We start from the raw sequence: 21278 nt of genomic DNA, 5'->3' as shown, positions 1-21278 counted from the left end.
CTGTGGCCGAGGAGACTGATTATTAAAAAAACAATCATTCATTAGTTAATTTTAAGCGGGCGGCGCGATCGCCCAGGACGGATCGTCCGCCCGCAATATAGTGGTCCTGTAGACCTAAGCGGTGCTGCACTGTAGCAGCACCGCATTTTCAAATGTGCCCGGCGCCCGGCAGCGTCGTGACGTCACGACGCTGCCAGTGTAGAGAGCCGACAGGAGTCTGACAGAAGTAAAGAGAGAGGAAAGAAGCAAGAAACAAGAGGCGGAGAAGAGAATGGAAGAAAAGTGAAGGTGAGTACAGAAAATTGGGAGGGGTAGTGAAAGTATGCAACAGAGAAACAGAAGGGAGAGAGAGTAGTATGCAACAGAGAAACGGAGGGGAGGGGGAGTGGATGCTACAGTAAAAGGGGGAAGAGGGAGAATGAATGCTACATAAAATGTGTGTGGTGGGGGGAGAATGGATGCTACATAAAGTGTGTGTGGTGGGGGGAGAATGGATGCTACATAAAGTGTGTGTGGTGGGGGGAGAATGGATGCTACATAAAGTGTGTGTGGTGGGGGGAGAATGGATGCTACATAAAGTGTATGTGGTGGGGGGAGAATGGATGCTACATAAAGTGTGTGTGGTGGGGTTAGAATGGATGCTACATAAAGTGTGTGTGGTGGGGGGAGAATGGATGCTACATAAAGTGTGTGTGGTGGGGGGAGAATGGATGCTACATAAAGTGTGTGTGGTGGGGTTAGAATGGATGCTACATAAAGTGTGTGTGGTGGGGGAGAATGGATACTACATAAAATGTGTGTGGTGGGGGAGAATGGATGCTACAGAAAATGTGTGTGTGTGGGGAAGAATGGATGCTACATAAAGTGTGTGTGGTGGGGTTAGAATGGATGCTACATAAAGTGTGTGTGGTGGGGTTAGAATGGATGCTACATAAAGTGTGTGTGGTGGGGGAGAATGGATGCTACAGAAAATGTGTGTGTGTGGGGAAGAATGGATGCTACAGAAAGTGTGTGTGGGGGGGGGGATAATGAATGCTACAGAAAATGTGTGGGGGGGGGGATAATGAATGCTACGGTAAATGTGTGTGTGGGGGGAGAATGGATGCTACAGAAAATGTGTGTGTGGGGGGAGAATGGATGCTACAGAAAATGGGGGGAGAATGGATGCTACAAAAAATGTGTGTGTGTGTGTGTGTGGGGGGGGGAGAATGGATGCTACAGAAAGTGTGTGTGGGGGGGGGGGGAATAATGAATGCTACAGAAAATGTATGGGGGAGAGAATGGATGCTACAGATAATGGCGGGAGAATGGATGCTACAGAAAGTGTGTGTGGGGGGGAATAATGAATGCTACAGAAAATGTGTGTGTGGGGGGAGAATGGATGCTACAGAAAATGTGGGATTACACCTATAAATGTCCTTAAGTTAGAGACTATGGAGTCTATGTACTAAAATAGTGCCGTAACAAATTGCAGCTATGCAAGGGCATATGTGACATATGTGAGAACAGCTAGTGGGCAGATGGGCATGTGTGAGAGAAGTTGGCGGGCAGCGGGGTACATGTCAGTCTGTAACAGGTGAGTGATGTAAAGTTTTCTTTTCTTGTTTGTTTTGTTCTGAAATCTAACATTTAGAGCCTTCCCTCTAGATATCCTGTGTTTGCTTCTGGGCAGCAGTGAAGCCTGGACAGCATTCTGCATCAGACATCAGTGCTGCATCCTAGCCAGCCAAGAGGAGAAGAAGAGGTAAGAGTTATTTTTATTTCAAAAATTTAGGGGCTGTGAAATAAAAAAAAAAATTTTTATTGGGGAGGGGGGGGGGGGGGGGGGGGCGACGAGCTTAAGTTTTGCCTAGGGCGCCGGGCAACCTTGCACCGGCCCTGATGGTAGGTTATCCAAAGTCCTCTGCAAAGTTGCTTAGTTATATCTAGGCACAGTCATTACAGTGTCTGTATTTGCTTCTAATTAGCATTTAAAACTCATATAGTGCTCACATGGAAAAGCAATCAATACCACCAATTAATTCATCAAGTGTTAAAGTTGGGAAAAATGTATGACTATTACTATTTACTATACTAATAATACTAAAAACAATTGTGTGGTTATTGCAGAAAGTAGACTGGAGGTATGGGGGAGGTCTAACCGGACAGTCACTCTCCCAACTAGGAGGTTATTTACTGGTTCACCCCCTTGGCGAAGAATTACAGAGTTGTACTTAAAAAACACTGGGGTCCTAAAATATGGATTTCTCCCCGTTCTTCTAGTCATATGACACTTTTGTTGTTGTTTTTATATAAATATTTCATAATTTCTTTCTTAAAGTAGTATTAATAATGCAAACTTATAGACCTCTACATCACACGCTCTATCCTGGAGGACAAGCACCAGAAACAATTTCCCCCGATCATAGTTCATTTTCGAAAAATATTCTGTGTAGTATCAGCAACACACAATCATTAAAATAGAAGGAATAATGGATACCACCCAGGGGGCACATAATTATGCTGAAGCTGATGAATGACTGAATGCACTGACATTTGGGGCACATGATGATAATGCTGCCTATGTTATGGAAATAAGGTAGACTTAACTATTTTATATAGTACTAAGGTAGCTATTATTTCATGAGTATTCATGTAAACAAGAAACTCCATTTTGTAGTCAGAATACACAGTAACAGTGTAAACATCACTAAAGTATAAAACACACATTATATGTGTATATATTCCTGCAAATAATATTTGAATAAACAGTGAATTCTAATATCGCTTCAGTGTTCATGTAGAAAACTTAGGATATAAAGAAGTAATGCACCCACTACTGTAAATCATTATGAGTTTTAGAAGACACCTCAGACTTCCATGACCTATATAAAAGCACTCAGTCTACAGCCTCGTGCCTTCGTATGCTCTCAGAACTGCTCGGTGACTTCTAATATCCATATAGTTTACAGCAGGAGAATACATTATGGTACAAGAATGTATGACAGTAGCACCAGATATATATTGGTAAAGGCACATCCCTTCATTATCATTTTCACACATATAATATATGATAATTCCTCTTCAGGTGGCTCAGGAATCAATGCAGAGAAAGAAGCGGTTATTCTTACCAAAGTCTGTGATCATTATTGCTACTCTTTCATACAGCATGTTTAGCAGCATGATAATGATGAAGCTGATTATTGATGCAGTGACTGTGGTGGCAGTCTGTGGAGTCAGGTATTTCTGAACTGCTTCTATCCCATTAATATTCCTTGGTAATGATGCAGAAAACACCAGGAAAACAGAAAGTCGATATACAATGATCCCAACTACTGATGCAATGATTAACAAAATCTGTGAACATGCAGAGAAAATGTTACACTCGGCCATAGAAAAGGCAAAAAAAATAAGTGAGAGGCAACAATGGTTAGGTTTACAATTACAAAAATAAAAATCTGATGGACGCTAGTGATATATATAAATGAAACAAGGCATGTCATCTGTGGTTGAGGAGCCAGGGCCATAACATACATATTATATAAAGATTTTTTTATAATAAAAACACACATTTCAGACTACACTTATGGCTCTCATGTAAATAAAATACTCACCAATCACTCACATTAAAATTAAGTAATTTGGAAAAACTGACAATAATACAGCCTGAGCAAAATAATCAGCTATGAATCTGTGCCGCTCCTTCTTTCATAAGGTATTATTGCAAATTATATGTTTATGTTGCACAAAAAAAATATTATATATATAAAAGAAAGAAAAAAATCATCAATGACAATGACGAGAGGATGAAACGGCTCATCTAGTGTACCACAGACAATTACTTGTAACCAAATCCCTAAGATCTATAGGCAGCACAAATGCCACATATGGTAGTATATATTATTTCTTTTCTTGGAAGAATAGATGAAACATTATTACCCAGAATAAGACTGCACTTGTACAGAAAGCCATCCTCAGACATTTACCACAGGCAGTGTAAGGCACATGTTCTTCTTGCTGCAAACAGAGGAAGCAGAGTACAATCAAGTACTTTGACAGAGCACATACGTTATATACCCCAAGTATAAAATGTACAATATTATTTACCTGAGTAATGGGATTCACAACTACATGGGTACATTTTGCTTCATATTCTGGAAGAGGCTGTTCTTCTTGCTCTAAAAACTCAACCGTGTCCCATTCGTATTCAAGTTCAGCTTGTCTGCGCTTCCAAAACTCAAGAAACAAAGTAACTGTAACATATGAAACACATTTGTGCTAGAAAAATGGAGCGTACCTTAGAGCTTCCATACATCTTGTATCATCTCCCTTTGCTATAACAAAAATGTTGATGTGTTCAATTCTTATAAAATATACATACATACAGCGGGTGAAATAATACTCTCCACCCGCTCCAAGGACAGTTGCAGGTGGGGAGGTTGACTGGGGCGGTACACCTGTCAAACGGTAGCACAGGTGTCCTAAGGCGAACTCAGGGAGGACAGAAACCTCCAGTGAAGCAGTAAATATATATTTAATGTGGCTAGCGTAATGAAATTTACAACAAATGTCAGCAATAATCCTTGCAATCCACTCATGCAAAGGAATCAAACCATAGATGTCCATACTTTAAGTTTTGTGTAATAATGTGAAATGACACAGGGAAAAAGTATTGAACACATGAAGAAAGGGAGGTGCAAAAAGGCATGGAAAGCCAAGACACCAGCTGAAATTTATCGGTAATTAGAAAGCAATCCTTCCAGCTGGTTCAGCCACAACTGATGGCCTATAAAAAGGTGTCTCATTACGAAGGTGTCACACAAGAAACATCTCATGATGGGTAAAAGCAAAGAGCTCTCTCAAGACCTTCACTACTTTATTGTTGCAAAACATACTGATGGCATTGGTTACAGAAGGATCTCTAAACTGCTGAATGTTCCAGTGAGCACTGTTGGGGCCATAACATGGAAGTGGAAAGAACATAATTTCACCATAAACTGACCATGACCAGGTGCACCTCGCAAGATTTCTGACAGAGGAGTGAAAAAAATCATCAAAAGAGTTGTCCACTTGTGGAGAGCTTCAGAAAGACCTGGAATTAGCAGGTACAATTGTTTCAAAGAAAACAATAAGTAATGCTCTCAACCGCCATGGCCTGTATGCACGCTCACCACGCAAGACTCCTTTGCTGAAGAAAAAAACACGTTGAAGCTTGTTTAAAGTTTGCTGCACAACATTTGGACAAGCCTGTCAAATACTAGGAGAATATAGTGTGGTCAGATGAAAGCAAAATTGAACTCTTTGGATGCCATAATACACACCATGTTTGGAAGAAAAATGGCACTGCACATCACCCCAAAAACACCATACCAACAGTGAAGTTTGGAGGTGGGAACATAATGGTGTGGGGCTGTTTTTCTGCACACGGTACTGGCATACTGCATGTTGGTGTTCAATACTTATTTCACCCTCTGTATTATAAGAAATCTTAATGTATATCTCATCATCAGATTTATACCTGATGATGATGATGATGATGATTAGATATCATAGGGAGGGAGAGGGAGAGAGAGAGAGAGAGACACACACACGGGTCAATTTTTGATAGCAGCCAATTAAGATAGTAGTATGTTGTTTTTGTTTTGTTTTTTGAATGTGGGAGGAAACCGGAGCACCCGGAGGAAACCCACGAAAACACGGGAGAACAGACAAACTCCACACAGATAAGGCCATGGTCGAGAATCAAACTCATGACCCCAGTGCTGTGAAACCGGAGCACCCGGAGGAAACCCACGAAAACACGGGAGAACAGACAAACTCCACACAGATAAGGCCATGGTCGAGAATCAAACTCATGACCCCAGTGCTGTGAAGCAGAAGTGCTAACCACATATATATATATATATATACACGCAAGTCCCGTTGCGTGTCGTTTCTTCAATGAAATAGCTCTGCGCATGCTCAGACATGGACCTTACACCAGTGACCACAAGTGCATGCAATTCCAGTCTGAATGCAAATGAACTTACTTGAGAGGTGGAACAGGAGAGCTAAGGGGTGAGCTAACATAGGCAATGTACAGTAAGGGCGTGCCAGCACAGATGCGCCCAATTCAAGGTCTGCGTTTCTCGAAAATACATTTCTTTTTAACTGTATCTTTTGCACTACAGGGCAGGCGTAAATGCCAAATGATAATGATGACTGTCACAGTATTATCTTTGTATTAAAACTACACATATATGCGTACCACTAGGTAACACAGAACATGTGTATGCAAGTAAGAGAAACTATAAAAACGGACTATGTACTGTACGCATTATGAAATCCTTATGTATTTAAAGTACAAAATAAAAATTTTGTAAAAATTTTTTTTAGTTAGTTACGAGCACACGTACTCTCAAGTTTCGTTTTAAAAATGCAACTTGCATGCGTTGGAAGATGAATCAGGCCCACTATGTCTATATCTGGGCCTCAGCAGAGTATTCGCAAAAAATAATGTTTCATGCTTGAGCAGAAAGCTAGGGAAAGCACTCCTATCTGCTAGCAAGTGAAACGCTGCTTGAAAAGTTTTACATATTATCTAACCAGGTTTTCATCAGCTGTTTAATTGCTTGTGTGACAGGTGCAGAAGAAACAACAGTATACTATAAGCTGCATGAGTGGTTATGCTGCTGGTCATAAATGGCATTTGTATCATTTTTACAGCTAGCGCATGTGACCACCCACTAGGCATTCCATAAAATGCAGTTTTTTTTAAAAAAGCTGTAGGAATTAAAAAATAAGTAAAAAAAAACCTTGTTTGACACTAACTTAAGCCGTGAAATAGATACAGGTGTAATCCAGGGCCTGGCAATGCTGGTCCATTTACTCCAGAGGCCTCCACTCTCCTGAGTGGTAGAACTGTGCTGGAGCGGATGGACCACCATTGCTGGACTGGTCTGGTGGTAGCTCTGTCACTGGGTATAATCATCTGTCATGTATGCGCAGGAGGAGATAAAGGGCAGATAAGTGAGTGCAGTGAAAGAAGAGGAAGAGGTTGCTGATGAAGCTATACGTGAGAAATAGGGAAATGAGACAATTTATAAAGAAAAGGGAAGAAGAACAAGACAAATGTTGAGATGAAGAGATTATTAAGGGGTTAGGCAATATTATGGGTGACGGAAGGGACAGAAGAGGGCATAGAGAATAATAGCAGTCTATGTCTCTGCAAATGTATTCTGATATAGAAGGGGATCAGATACTAGTAAATAAATCTGGATGAATGTTAGAATTCATTATAAAAATTGAATAAAGAATTATTGACTACACATAAATTAGATTGTGATATACACTGGAAATATAATGGATTTTAGAATTTTATAGTTAATTGGGATCTCTGTAATAGGATTGGATGTTATTTGCAAATTACTAGGAGTTTTATTTTAATATTGTTGTAAGTTTCCATAAGTTTAAAAAGTTATTTGCAATGAAATTGAAACCAATAGAAGTGATATGTATTACAGATTACTCCAACTGTAGATTGATCACATCCCTTTTTAGCAGTAAAGTCACCTTATTATGTTTTCTCATTTCTATAGAGTTCCAGCTCTATTTACATTTTCACTCACATTTATACACTAATATATATATTATATATAATTATATATATATATATATATATATATATATATATATATATATATATATATATATATATATATATATATATATATATATATATATATATATATATATATAGGTTTTACCAGTTAGAGACAGCCCAGATTGATGCTCTTGTAGTAAATCAGTGTATTCATTAATTAGCATGGGAGGCTTGCTGTACTTCACTTATGAACTTAGAACTGCAAATGTTTGTTAAAAACTTGGTGCACTATACTTTTTGTAATGATTTGTCCTGCTTAACGTAATGAGTACATAGCACTTTGAATACAGTTATTTGACAGGGGACATATGTATTTTTTAATAATAATCCTCTATTTAATACTTTGTGTAAAGGTATTAATTTGGCTATTTCAACAGATTAATATTATACCTTTTTTAAATCACTAAGCTGTTACATTTTTAAAGGGCAACAATTGCCCACTGTAATAACATACAATTGTGTTTGTTATATGTATTCCCTACATGCATTATTTTGTGAAGTTTTTGGTAATGATGTATTATGTTATGTCAGCAATTAATATATGTTAACAACTGTTAAAACACAAAGAAGAAGGATGGCGCCATGGGAATGAATCACTACCCCTGTCTGCACCTTTGGTTTTTCAGGCATATATTTTGAACTTAGCATCTCACAGACATGGAAGAATCCTTTATTAAATCAACCAGCTAAGTCATGCAAATACATTCAGAATAATAATGCATTATTATATTGTTAATATGAATGGACCATGGACAGTATACCATTATTATAGCAAACAGTATAGTACTGGAAATGTGAGACCTTCTGCAACCTTACCCCATATTCCCATGAAGACTGCAAACACAAGTGTTCCAAAACTGTCAAAAATGCATAGTTTCTGAAATAGAAAAATAATTCAATTTACAAAGCAGAAAATCATCACAATCAAGTGGACAACAGTCACTGGGGGGAATTCAATTGACCGTGAGATATTTTTTAAACACCGCGTTAATTCATTTTAACGCTGTTTTGTAACATTTTCGAGCGGGTTAACTTTACCCTCGATTCAATTCCATTTTAAACGCTCCGTTTTTTTAATTGAAACGGTCCTCTCACGCTCCAGTAGAAGGTCTAGTGATAGTATAGAGTGGGTGAGAGCCCTCCGCGTTAAAAGCTATTCAATTGTTATTTAATGCGGCGCCTTAAACAGGCCAATATGCTGTTGTCTAATGTATGCCAATCCTTTTTTTTTGTTATACATGACCACGTTAAACACTCCTCTTCACTCCCCTAAAAACTCGCAAACACCAATGATTAATGCGCAGCGTTACTTCTTTTTCAATTGAATTGCACGAGTTTCAAACGCTGTGTTAACTAGAAATGGTCGTTATAGCAGTTAAAAACCCGCGTGGGATTTTTTTTTTTTTTTTAACGCTGGGAAAAAAACAAACAAACTCGCGGTCAATTGAATTCCCCCCACTGTGTTTTGGGACAAATAGCATGTATGATATAGGGATAGTTTTTTTTTCAAAAATCAGAAAACAATTGTTAATTCATTGTAAAAAGGTGCAAAATAAAAGCTTATTTCCGTTTTAAAAACATACAAAAAGTCATCAAGCTTTAAAAAAAACAAATGACTTTTTACTTAACATAAAATCACACTTTAGGATACAAAATGCTGTATTGAAATAATAGCTGCCATACACAGTGTATTTTTTCCAGCTTGAAGCTAAATGGCTGATAAAATAGCAACACCATATAAATGTAATAGACATGCAACTCCCACATAAATCAGATTCATATTAAAAAGGATCCATCCTATAATCATTTTGAAAACATTACCTTCGATGACTCACAGGTGATATTTAGGTACCAATATGTACACTCCTTGTCACACTGTGGACACATAATGATGTTTCCTCCAATATTGGGGTCACAAACTTCTTTGCTGAAACAAAAATAAATTACAGTTCCATAATTATGCATTTTAGACACAAAGATAACAAATATGCTTTAAGATATACAACAGTATGCAGTGTCCTTAACCATTAAACAGAACGTGTACCTTCATCCTATTGTGTGCAGTGCGCTATGTCATAAAAGCGCATGTAGCAGAACCGCCAATAAATGAAGTTTATACCTAAAGTTTCATTGGCAAAATCTAAAAATAAGTGCAGCTTACTGCCAAAAAAATAAAAATAAATAAATGAAAATAATAATAATAATAATAATAATAAAAAATAAAAGAAAATAAATAAAATCGGTAAATAGATATGGGAGCTATTAAAGATGACATCTAGGTAATTAGCAACAATACGGTCATCTGTGGCAAAATTACCATCACTGAAGGGGGTGAATATGATTTCTTTTTTTGTAATTAAAAACTCAGTAATGTACATGTTATATGAAATATGGCATATGCTCTGAAAAAAAACAAACCCTAAAATAAAAATACCATGCAGAGGCAATAAGATCGTATCACATACATGCCACAACTGTCTTAGAAACAGTACAATGTCATTGGCAAGCAATATATATATTTTAGATATTCAGCTGTTGGAGTGAATTGTTTAATTCAATAACAATAGATATACAAACCGGCCAGTGCTATTTTTCAGGATGACGACTTTTTAATACCGTAAGAAAAAAAGAACGTTTAAAACCAATTCCTCACCACAAGATAAGAGACACTTGTATTTTACTTTAAAGCCTATACTGATCATCGTTCTTCTTTAAGGAAAATCATTTCCTTGAAAACACATACAATTTTGGTTATTCAGTCTACCTTTCGTTGGAACAATTGAAAGAATACTATCAGGTATATTTAGTTAATGTTTGAAAATGGCTTCATCCAATGAGGTTTTTGTCATTTTTAGGAAGAGTTGTATTGGCAAGAATGTGTAAATTATAATATAGATCATCATCTATTTATATTGCGCCACTAATTCCACAGCCATGTATAGAGAACTCACATCATGTGGAAATAATCAGACTACATGAGCCAACTGGATTTATTTCTGCATATAATTTCACATTTCCAGCATTTATTTTACCCACATGGATACTTTGTGCTTACCTCCAGGTGCATGATTCCTGAGATTTATAGCCATACAAGAAACATCCAAGTCCCACTACTCCTGCCAGCAACAACATGCGAGTGTAGAAACCGAGCCAAGCAAAATAGATTCCAATTTTCTCACCATAGTATTTTCTGTGGAGTAAATACAATAACACATTGTTTTTTTTTTTAACCGTTTAGCTCAACGCCCTTGTATCGACGATTAAAATATTTACCAGCACCTGCTTTATAACCCTCTCAAGTTCTATAGTTTTAAAGGCAAAAACTAATAAAAATAACTTTCAGGGATCATCACTAGATCATCTCACTTTCTAGCAGCCCAAAGCGCACTCAGTTGCCACAGAACAAGCCAATGTCTTATCAGTTGGAGTTATGTCTTGCACTAGCCCGATCAAAGCAAATGTTATATTGATCATTATGTATTACATCACTCTTACTATTTAATCCTATTTAATAAGTCATATTGTGTCATAACATTAAATTTAGAAATAATGCAGCTAGTGGATTTTGAAAGAAAAACATTAATTGACGGATTTTATATCCTCTATTACAGTGAAATGAATCTGTTATGTTTACAATGGCAGACTTATCCCCTAATAGGAAGGCCTGATAACTGGAGAGTAAATAATGCAGTTACTTCTTGATAGGCACAATATATGTTGCCATTTAACTGCAATAATGACAAAAAGGTTCCATGGATACATTCCACCATCATGAATGAATGATTGAAACAACTTTTGTATGATTAATACAAAACCTATTGTTCCTACCTTACAAGATCCAAAGGCTGTAATTTGTAAAAGCTACAGGGGTGGACCCATTCTTTGTACAACAGATTTCTTTCATTGGGACATCTGGGGTCTTCTGATGGAACGTTAAACCTACACTACAAAATAAATAAATAAATAAATCAATCAGCCACTGTGGGAAAATATGCAGCTTATTACTGCAACTAAATGCCAAATTCCATGTCTTTGGAATTGTGATTTTGCTGGCAGTAGTTTGTTATGCAACCCTTCACAGACTTATGATTGGTTCAAAGATAACTCACTTTTTACATTTGCTCACAGACACGCAGCGTAGATGATTAATACGTTTAGGAGCCAATGGAAGAGTTTGTCTATACCAATCTATACATTTAAACCTATAGAAGGTCAACAGAGAGACACCTTTTCTGCACCCAAAGAAGAAAAACTGAGTTATGGTTTGTTAAGTTGTGTTGTAGAATCAATGCTCCGGTTTAAAACTTCTAAAATTACAGGGAGAAAAGAACTTACAGAAAAACCCAAAAAGTCCCAAGAGTCTAGGGAAAAAGTCATACAGCTGTACTATAGTGTATGACGTTCAATGAAATCCTAAATATTTAAATGCCTTACATCGTGAAGAGGAAATGCTGCCTTGTAGATGCCAGAATCCAGGAGTTTGTTAATGCCAAATTTTTTCACATGATCCTTTACTGCATACTCAACCCGAGATAGAATGAACTGGACCTGGAAAATGGGAAAATGCACAATGGTGAAAATATCCAGAATAGGTGCCCTTATAAAGCACGTTCTGTAATAAACCTTTTTATCCATCTGATAATAAATACAGGGACGATTTTTCTTTAAAAAAATAACTGTCTAAGATAATGGATTATGCCTCTATTCAACACGGAATGCTACTGGCCTAAATGATAAATTGTACCATCATGTCAGATAATAATAATTGATTGTGACTGGTCCACTTTAACAATCCTATATTTAGTGGTCTACAGCAATACACTTGTGGCATAAATCAGCAGGAAATCTAATTCATTTGCCAGATGTCATGGGAGAAATGACAGAGCTTGGGAGGCAGACTAAGAGGGACAGTTTAAAGCTTGTAGTTACTTACAATGCGGCTTCTTGTTGCTGGAGTGAAAAAAGTCTCTCTGTCTTTGATATAAAAGTCAACCATACGATCCTTTTCAAATGGTGCTGTGAAGAATTCTTGTTCTGGCTTTATTACATCTTCACTTACACTGAAGATTTTTCTAAACCAATTAAAAGCCGATTGTCGTTGCCTGAGGTCATTGGGTTGTATAGGCAGCTTGATGTGCATCACTTCTGCATATGTACACAGAACCTCCCATGGCGCATGGACCTTCACAAACACTAGACCATGATCAGCCACCTACAGCGGGATACATAGAGCTAGTTATGCAACCACTGGTTTAAGTACTACATTTTAAACCAGCTTAATTGTATCCATGCAGAAATCAAAATGCAAAGAATTTAGTATATATTTTCATCATTCAAAATTAAAGATAACATCTAATAAATGTCACCACTGCAATACAAGACACCTACTACATATATTATCAGACAGCTGTGTTTTAAACAGTCAAAAAATGCCCTACAAAAACTTAGTCATAGGCATATTTTCCAGAGGTAATGCAAACAGCTTGTACACATTTATAGGGCCAATATACTAAATGCTAAAACATATGACCAATAATGATTTCTCTGCACACAATTATATGTATTGTGTGTTAGAAACTTGTGCAGTGCTTTGGGAAATGTCAAGATAATTTGGAAACTTACAGATTTTGTTGCCTCTAGCTGCAAGCCATTTCTCATAAGATTGGATTCGTAGGCTTGTCGTTTTTTCTGCAAAGTGATATTAGACAGGAAATATTTCAGTATATGGGGACAATGGCCTTCTTTTACACTCAGATACAGAACTAAAAAGCGGCAGTATACATCTTAAAGTCTGTATAAAAATGTAATTAAATGGAGGCAACATTAAAAACATAAGACAACAATTGCATGGGAAGTACCAGGAGCCGACATGTTTGCAGTCCAAGTATTATGCTAAAATAATCTTAGGCTGTCGGAAGTGTCATTTACGTGCGACCATGACGTTCATTCTTTGGCGTATGTTTCGTGTATGCTTGGATTGAAAAAACGCAAGATATGCCCGTAAATGGACTTGCATTCTTTAATGAATCAAGCCCTGAAAGAGGGAAATAAGAAACCAAACAAGTTCTTCATAGTATGTAATAGATTTGCTCATGTGTATCATCCGCACATTGAAAGAAAACATAAATCACACATAATAGATGAGAATATTTCAGCTACTGTATGTTTTGCAGAACGCGAAAGTAGCAATTTTACTACACTGATATTCACCAATATTGATCCGGTTTCAACCACTATTGGAGGAGGAAAAGATATAAAATGCTTCTCAGAAGGGAGATTTATTGGATTCAAGAAATAAGAGCCTTTGCAATAAGGAGGTTTGATTTCAGTCTATATTTGTTGTTTTCACCTTTGCTACAATAATAAGTTTCAGTATTTTGATTATTTAGATTTGTATCAGTTGTATGGTAATAGGTATTAAATGCTTAATTGTTAAAAAATGATTTTGATATGTTTGTTCTACTAAAAAGCTCATTTTTTACTGATATTTATATATGATATACTCTTATAGTGGACAATGATCTAGACATAGCTTGATCAGTGTACTATTACAAGTCTCTAGGCCTATTATTGATAAAAAAAATAACTAATACAAACATATCCTTTGTAGTTTATAATCATAAGTACTGTTGTAGTTACTATCATTTGCACATTTCTAGTATACGTAATAGAAAAGAAGTACTTGCATTGTTACAACAACATGTTCAATTGTGAAATCTGTATCAGTCTAACCACGTTGTGATTCTTGCCAATGTAACAGTCATGTGATCGAACTGGTTCTCTTTAATACACATGACTCACTGTGTTCAACAATTCTTTTAATAATATGTCTTGCAGGCGCTGAAACCAGTAAAGGAAATCATTTGTTTTCATACGTGTAATAAATGTATTACACCTGGAGTCACTGCAGTTTCCAGTAATTTTCACAAAGTTACCAAGGGGGACCACTTTATCATTTACCAATGACGGGTATAATGTAAGAAACTGAAAATCAGTTGGGCTGCCAAATTTCAGAGAGCAATGATGCCGGGAATTCCCAATAGAAAGACATCCGTTATTGAGCATTTTACACCCGAAATTTCAATGGTATAAAACAAAGAGAAGATAAAAATGTGAGCATATTGATGTAATAATGTTGTAATGTTGATACTATAAAGGAATTATATAAAGTAAAATGTATAATCTAGTATTCTGTGTATAAAAGTAAATTGCTCATTGCTTCTTTGGTCCTCCATTTTTTGGTAGTTTGGCTCACAGGTTTCATGAAGCTTGCATAGCAACTGCATTTTTTGGAGGGGGTGGGGATTGTGGTGGGGCCTATTTACACTTTAAGCCACCGTCTGCTTTGTCTTTTCATTAGAAGTTTGGATAATTGTATGTTAATTACTTGCTCTGTACTAAATTATGATTACAGCAAGTAGATAGCATCTACCACTTCATTTCCTAGATCCCAGCTCCATCAAATAAGTTGCACTAAAAAGTACTTGAGCATTTACAAACAATCTGTGTTATAGTTACCACACCTTAACAGAACCTGAAACGTTTGGCTTTGTATTGCTTTTTTTGTGCAGCAAAGTTTAAGCAATTTTCTGTTAGCAATCATTTCATTCTCTGAGATACTAAAATACACTTCTAAGACAAATGGGTAAAAAGCCTTATTCTCACTTTGCTCTATATACTAACTGATGACCCACTGGCTCTTTTCTTCTGTGCCTCTTTAAAGTGAATAGAGCTATTGTCCCCTCCTCAACCCAGAAAAAAATGATTTTCTTGTGGGAGAAGAGGAAAGATATAATATAACTTATTATATGAATATACAGCCAGTGGTGGAACTGGGGGTGTATACGGAGGTATTCTATACCTCCATGGTAAAACTATGAAATTCCATTAATTTACATTCCCATTACATTTTTCCTATAGCACTTTTAAATTTACATACCACCACTACTAAATTCCACTTCGACCACTGTCTACCGCTATATTATAGTTCCTCCTTGAGTGGGACCTCTATCTAGAGCATTAAGTCCTTCTTATCCCTATAGACAGGCTTCGCTATGGGCATAACACTTTTTCCCTTTGCTGGCAGCATCAGGCTGACAGTGAACAGAAAGAAAGGTTTGTGGCTGTGATTTGCAGCGATACCCAATGATTGTTACTGCTGCCGTATCATAAATAGACCCCAAAAATGGTAAAACAGTGATGAGTACTTTACTACTGCAATAAGCCGTGAAAATTACCTTTTTTGCCCTCAAGCCCTCTCCCCCTTCCCCAAAATTACAACTTTACATCAAGTCATGTCAGTTCCGATATCCTACTACAATGTTGAATGTTATTAGTATTTCTTTTTACTATACGACAACTTGTATTTCAGGATTAGTGGACCCTTAAATAAATGGCTGTAAAAGAGTTTTTTGTTCACCATTATATCAGCCCCGGCTAATGTAAAGTATAAGGGAAGCAGGAGAAGGTAAAATGAGGCACATAAGAATGTATACATACACAAAAAGTACCGTTGCTATGCTTTTGTGTTTGTTAGTCAATCCTCAGATTAATATATTACAAAAATAAGGTGTGTTTTTAATGCAGCTTGACTCACTCTGGGCATGTTCGACATTTTCCGAGGTATAAAAATATTTAAAAGTGAGTACATTAGTATAGTTATATTTGGATAAATAAGATAAAATTTTGCCTCCCCGTAAAGAATTGTCTTGCAGTGATTCACTCATCAACAATGCAGGTGTGTATGGCTAACATAGAACAGCACTGCAGTCTGTGATATATACAAATACAATTTGTAAGCAACTATGGGAAACAGCAGTGTCCAGATTTAGAAGAAAAATGAAAAAGATGTTCGAGTCTAATTTTTAGTACTTAAAAGTAAAAAGTGATTTCTTTTTGTGCAGTGAGATAAGGAGCAATCACCAGGTTTAAATGAGCATCTCCAATACCTCTCTAATTAAAGTCACTGTTTTTCACTCAATACATTTAAAGTAAACACTAAAGCTATACAAAGCAAAACCATGTAAATAGCTGCCATAGTCTGTAGTTTGCAACATGCTAGTACAGGAATAGTAGTTGCATTCAGTTATAAATGATTCTCAGTAAGGCTAATTGTAAAAGGGGAGTATTTTTGCACTTTAGTAACAGTTTTATGACAGTGCTTTTTTGTGCTATTGCTCCTGTTTTTATATGAAGAGCATTGATCTTATTAATATCCAACAGTTTGCAACGTCTGATGGAAAATCGTGGGAGGGCATTGGCCGTTCTTTGCTAAACATGATTAAATACACATTGAATTCTCTCTCACCTTTCGCAAACATCTCTTTTCCCATTGGGATTTTTGGTGGTCAAACCACAGCTTGATACATTGCACGATTTGCATTCTTTTTTTTTTTTTTTAAAATCCAGTATTTTTATTGAAATTTTTTAAGATATAAACATACTAAACAACAAAAAGAAAAGAAAAACAATCGCATACATATCAGAATTAAATGATGGAATTTACAAGATTACATTAAAGCATAATAATACGATTTGCATTCTTACTGAGAAATTAGGGCGGCGACATATAATGTGACGTATAATGTGGTAGTTTCAAAATACAAAAGGTTTAGTGAATCAGACCGATCAAACTTGGTGATCAAAGGAGTTGTTATAAAATTATATATATATATATATATTTGAATGGTGCCCATAAATTTGAAATTGCCAAAAATAATAGTCTTTTGTGTCATCTCGGACAACACTTTAGTTCTACATCTAGGACCTATAAACCATAATATAGCAAACAATACTAAGATTACTTTACTAGACAATTTGGGTTTCACACTCAGCTGAGGGGGAAAAAGCCCATCTACCATGAGAGTGGAGATGAAGCATGCCCCTTGATGTATGCTGGGTAAACCATTTGGTGCTGCTCCTCTCCTCTTGTGTGTCAATAACAGGCTGTGAGTGTGGCACTGAGCTGTAACATGACAGTTGAATCCACCCCACGCTTTACTCCACACATCCAGTCCCCTGTGTGGTCTTCTCGTCTCCTTCTTTGAAACAATGCCAGAATACACACTCACTGAAGATGTTGCCAAAAGCCATATCCAGTATTTCATCAACTCTTACTATGATTACTCAAATTTCTTCCTATCCGACTTTGCTAGTCTACCTACTCCAATCCATCTTCAATGCCACGACGTGGCTGATCTTTCTCTTTCACAGTTCCACATCTGCTACACCATTCTGAAATTCCCTACACTGGCTTTCCAGAACTTACAGAAACCAATTCAAGCTGCTTCACCTCATACATCTCTGACCTTATTACAACATACTCTCTCTCATGCCCTCTTAGATCTGCCTGGTTCCTGTACGATTACCACTGCAAATACTTCTCTTGTGCTTCTTCCCTCATTTATATGCTCACAATAACCCATGTAAAATAAAGACAATCCCAATACCTCCTCACTCTCATCATTAATAGATATAAACAAGGCTTGAGTTAGCAGTGTTTTAAGAGAGAAATAAAATGAAAAAGTTTAAATAAAGGGGGGATCCTAAAGTGTTAGCAAACAGGACTTTGAGGTGAACCTTTTACTGTGTTCACCATTTACCAGACCAATAATACTGCAAAAGTAGGTATCATGATATATATGTGCAAATAGAAATTTATTACTGTTTTGCACTTTATTAAAATGACCCTTAAAAGTATTTTTACACGCTACATTTTTTACAAATCATTTCAACACTAGCCATGAATCAAAATGTTGATGAACTATTTGAATGAAATCAGCACTTCCCCATCTTAATCCAACAAAGGTTTTTAGGTATCCAGTCTTGACTTAGATAAGTGTGGTTCTCTTCTCAGAAAGTGAAACAAACCCATAAAACGGGCGGGGAATTGTTTAACGAAAGGGGAAGACAGGATTATGGGGGGACGACGACACAGAGAAGTTAAGTGGGAGTCAAAAGAGTATACCAAATGCACCAGGTGGTGTAGACAACTGTGTGTGTTTTGCGAATAAACCTAGAAAAAGTGCATTTCATCTGATTAACGTGTGGTCCAAGGATCAAGAGGACAATTTTAATCTGCAATTTTCTTTAATTCTAGCCATGACAACCAGGTTTTTACATAAACTGTAGACCTCTGGTTATATAGAATTACCACTTTCTTCATGTTTTCTCTGCAACCAGCAGAGGAAGGACTCTCAGTTATGATAAATAGTGAAGGGCAGTTAGAATTGCCATGATTTCTTCAGTGACTGGCTTATCTTTCAGGTCTCTGCCTTCTTCGGTTTCTGCTTGTGCCAACCATACTACACCAACAGTCTCTGCACAGAACTGCCAGTCACCAAGGAATATTTTAATATTGGAGGCTGATAATACTGCAGCCTAATTATAGCCCCTGCACTTTCCCCACCAGCAAACACAATTGTTATTCCATTGCATTCCGTATAATGTGTTCCTCCCCTTCTCCGATTGCAAGCTTATTTGGGCAGGGATGTCTTCACATTCTGTTTCATGGCATTATATATAATTGTCCATGGTCTCATTTACCTTTTCCACTCAATGATGGATAATGTATCGGATTCCATTAGACCAGGATCAACGGTTGAACATGTACATCAGTAATTTAGATATCTTCACTCAGTAGGTGTTATGATGAAGAGAAAGGGCCAAGCAGAATGTGATACCAGTAATCAGTCTCTGAATTTCATGCCAATATGGGGGGTTGGGGAAAGATGCCTCCTCCATAGGTGTATAATTTGCCACACATTTCCAACATCTGTCTGAAACCTGTAAAGATAGCTTTAATTGTAACCGTGAGCAGTACCACTGGAGAGTAGATTCCTGTGTATTTTGTATCAACATGAAAGTCTTTTGCCACGGTTTGGTGATCAAGGTAAGACACAGGTCTCCCCCATTCTGTAGCATAGGATGGTAGAGGTATAGGTTTGTCTAAAAATAACAACAAACACCTAAAGGACAAAGTCTCTTCAAAGTGTTTCAATACCGTCCCCTGACTTTGGTGCTGTGACAAGTTCAAAACTTAGTTCTTGGGGATTTGCTCGCCCAAATGAAGCGGGAGAAGTTTGATTTTACAGGTTGGTACTTTGATTGTATGGCAAGGCTTGTAACATCTATAGTACTCACTGGAGCTTATTCATATTCAGAATGCTACACCTGCCAAATCTTGTTTGCATCAGTTGACAAGAAAGCTTTGAAGAAGAGTATATGAAGAATAAAAGCATATTTTCCAGCATTTTAGTAATTCACGTTTAATAAGGAGATTGGGTAGATGCTAGGGTAAAGTGCTGGTTTCTTGCCTTCCTTAGGGAGAACAAATATATAGGCTTGAAAGGATGATGTAGACGCTGAGAGCCGTATATATATGACTTTAGGAGAAAATATTGACCAGGAGGCCTTAAGGCTGCTTGTAATATTTTTTTCCCTACAGTGCATTGTGATAAGGCTAGAGCAAACTTTTGTTGTGTCTGGATTTCCACCATGAGGCCACTGAAGACTAAAAAGTCTATGGGGTATAGTTACTAAACTGTGGGTTTGAAAAAGTGGAGATGTTGCCTATAGCAAATAATTAGATTCCAGCTATTTAGTACATTCTACAAAATGACAGCTAGAATCTGATTGGTTACTATAGGCAACATCTCCACCTTTTCAACCCCACAGTTTAGTAAATATACCCCTATGATTACTTCTGTCTGGTTTGGCCTCTGCAACGTGTGGGTAGAAAGATTATAAAGTGATAGATGGTACTCTAAGCAGTACTAGGCAATCTCTCTCAATGAATTAGAGGTTTCAGACCTATACAATTAAGCACACACACACACACACACACGTAAGTATGAGCTCTTGTTAATACTTTTCCACGCAGGTAGATGCATTTGTTGTAATGTTTTACACTACTCTTGTTTTGTTTTATGTTTCGCCACATCCTTGCAAAGGTAGGGCTGAAAGAAGACTTAGCAAAACAAAGCTTCAACCAAGCTGACAGATGCGTGAACACGATATCTCAGTGCACGCACTGAAACATTACCAAGGTAGGCAAACCAGTTTTGCCTTATTTTCATACCTGTGCTTTGTGTTGCAAATAACAGAAGAAAACTATGACATTGCTTTGTATAACACACACCTAAAACGAGTACATCTTTTATATAATATGACTGCTGATTTCAGAAAGATTACCGATTTACACATATCTAGTGTATATTGGGGCATGAGGATATGGGCTTTCCTAGATTTGGTTTGACTTAACCAACATATCTTACCTTTGTTTGTTTGGGGCTCCCTCCTCACCATTTTCATGCCTTTTACTTTCTAGTTATATTGTCCTAAGTGTCAATAATTATGACACCTTACCTTTCTGACGGGACAACCATTTTAACCATCATCCCAGCCTCAACCCTAACACCAATTTTAGGTGTATTAGTTACTTAGTTTTCTAACCAAATATTGTCATTCAATTACTTTTGCACATGCTTTTCTTCTCCATTTAGTGGTATACAGTATTAAAGTACTTATAACAGACTTCATGGCACAATTTAACACCTATTTTTTATATTTTATAAACTTCTGCATTAAATTATATTACAGCAAACACATTGGTTGTCAATGTTTGACTATTTTGATATAGCATAACCAATTGTTATTA

At 36.9% G+C, this 21278-nt stretch overlaps 1 protein-coding gene across 1 annotated transcript in view; it reads right to left on the bottom strand.

The window, feature by feature from the left end:
• Window positions 1-21278, bottom strand: part of ANO6 (anoctamin 6) — a 68820-nt gene that overhangs the window by 16851 nt on the left and 30691 nt on the right. The window contains exons 4-13 of the mRNA XM_075209078.1: window positions 13244-13309; window positions 12555-12833; window positions 12056-12169; window positions 11450-11565; window positions 10677-10811; window positions 9443-9548; window positions 8438-8498; window positions 4087-4232; window positions 3919-3996; window positions 3111-3336 (exon numbers count right to left, since the gene is read on the bottom strand). Coding sequence (XP_075065179.1) covers window positions 3111-3336; window positions 3919-3996; window positions 4087-4232; window positions 8438-8498; window positions 9443-9548; window positions 10677-10811; window positions 11450-11565; window positions 12056-12169; window positions 12555-12833; window positions 13244-13309 — 1327 coding nt within the window. The remainder of the gene's footprint in view (window positions 1-3110; window positions 3337-3918; window positions 3997-4086; window positions 4233-8437; window positions 8499-9442; window positions 9549-10676; window positions 10812-11449; window positions 11566-12055; window positions 12170-12554; window positions 12834-13243; window positions 13310-21278) is intronic.

Source organism: Mixophyes fleayi, chromosome 4, assembly GCF_038048845.1.
Source record: "Mixophyes fleayi isolate aMixFle1 chromosome 4, aMixFle1.hap1, whole genome shotgun sequence".
In the NCBI taxonomy this organism is placed as follows: domain Eukaryota; kingdom Metazoa; phylum Chordata; class Amphibia; order Anura; family Limnodynastidae; genus Mixophyes; species Mixophyes fleayi.
Note: the sequence above shows the minus strand (reverse complement) of the source record. Positions and strands in the feature narration are given on the sequence as shown.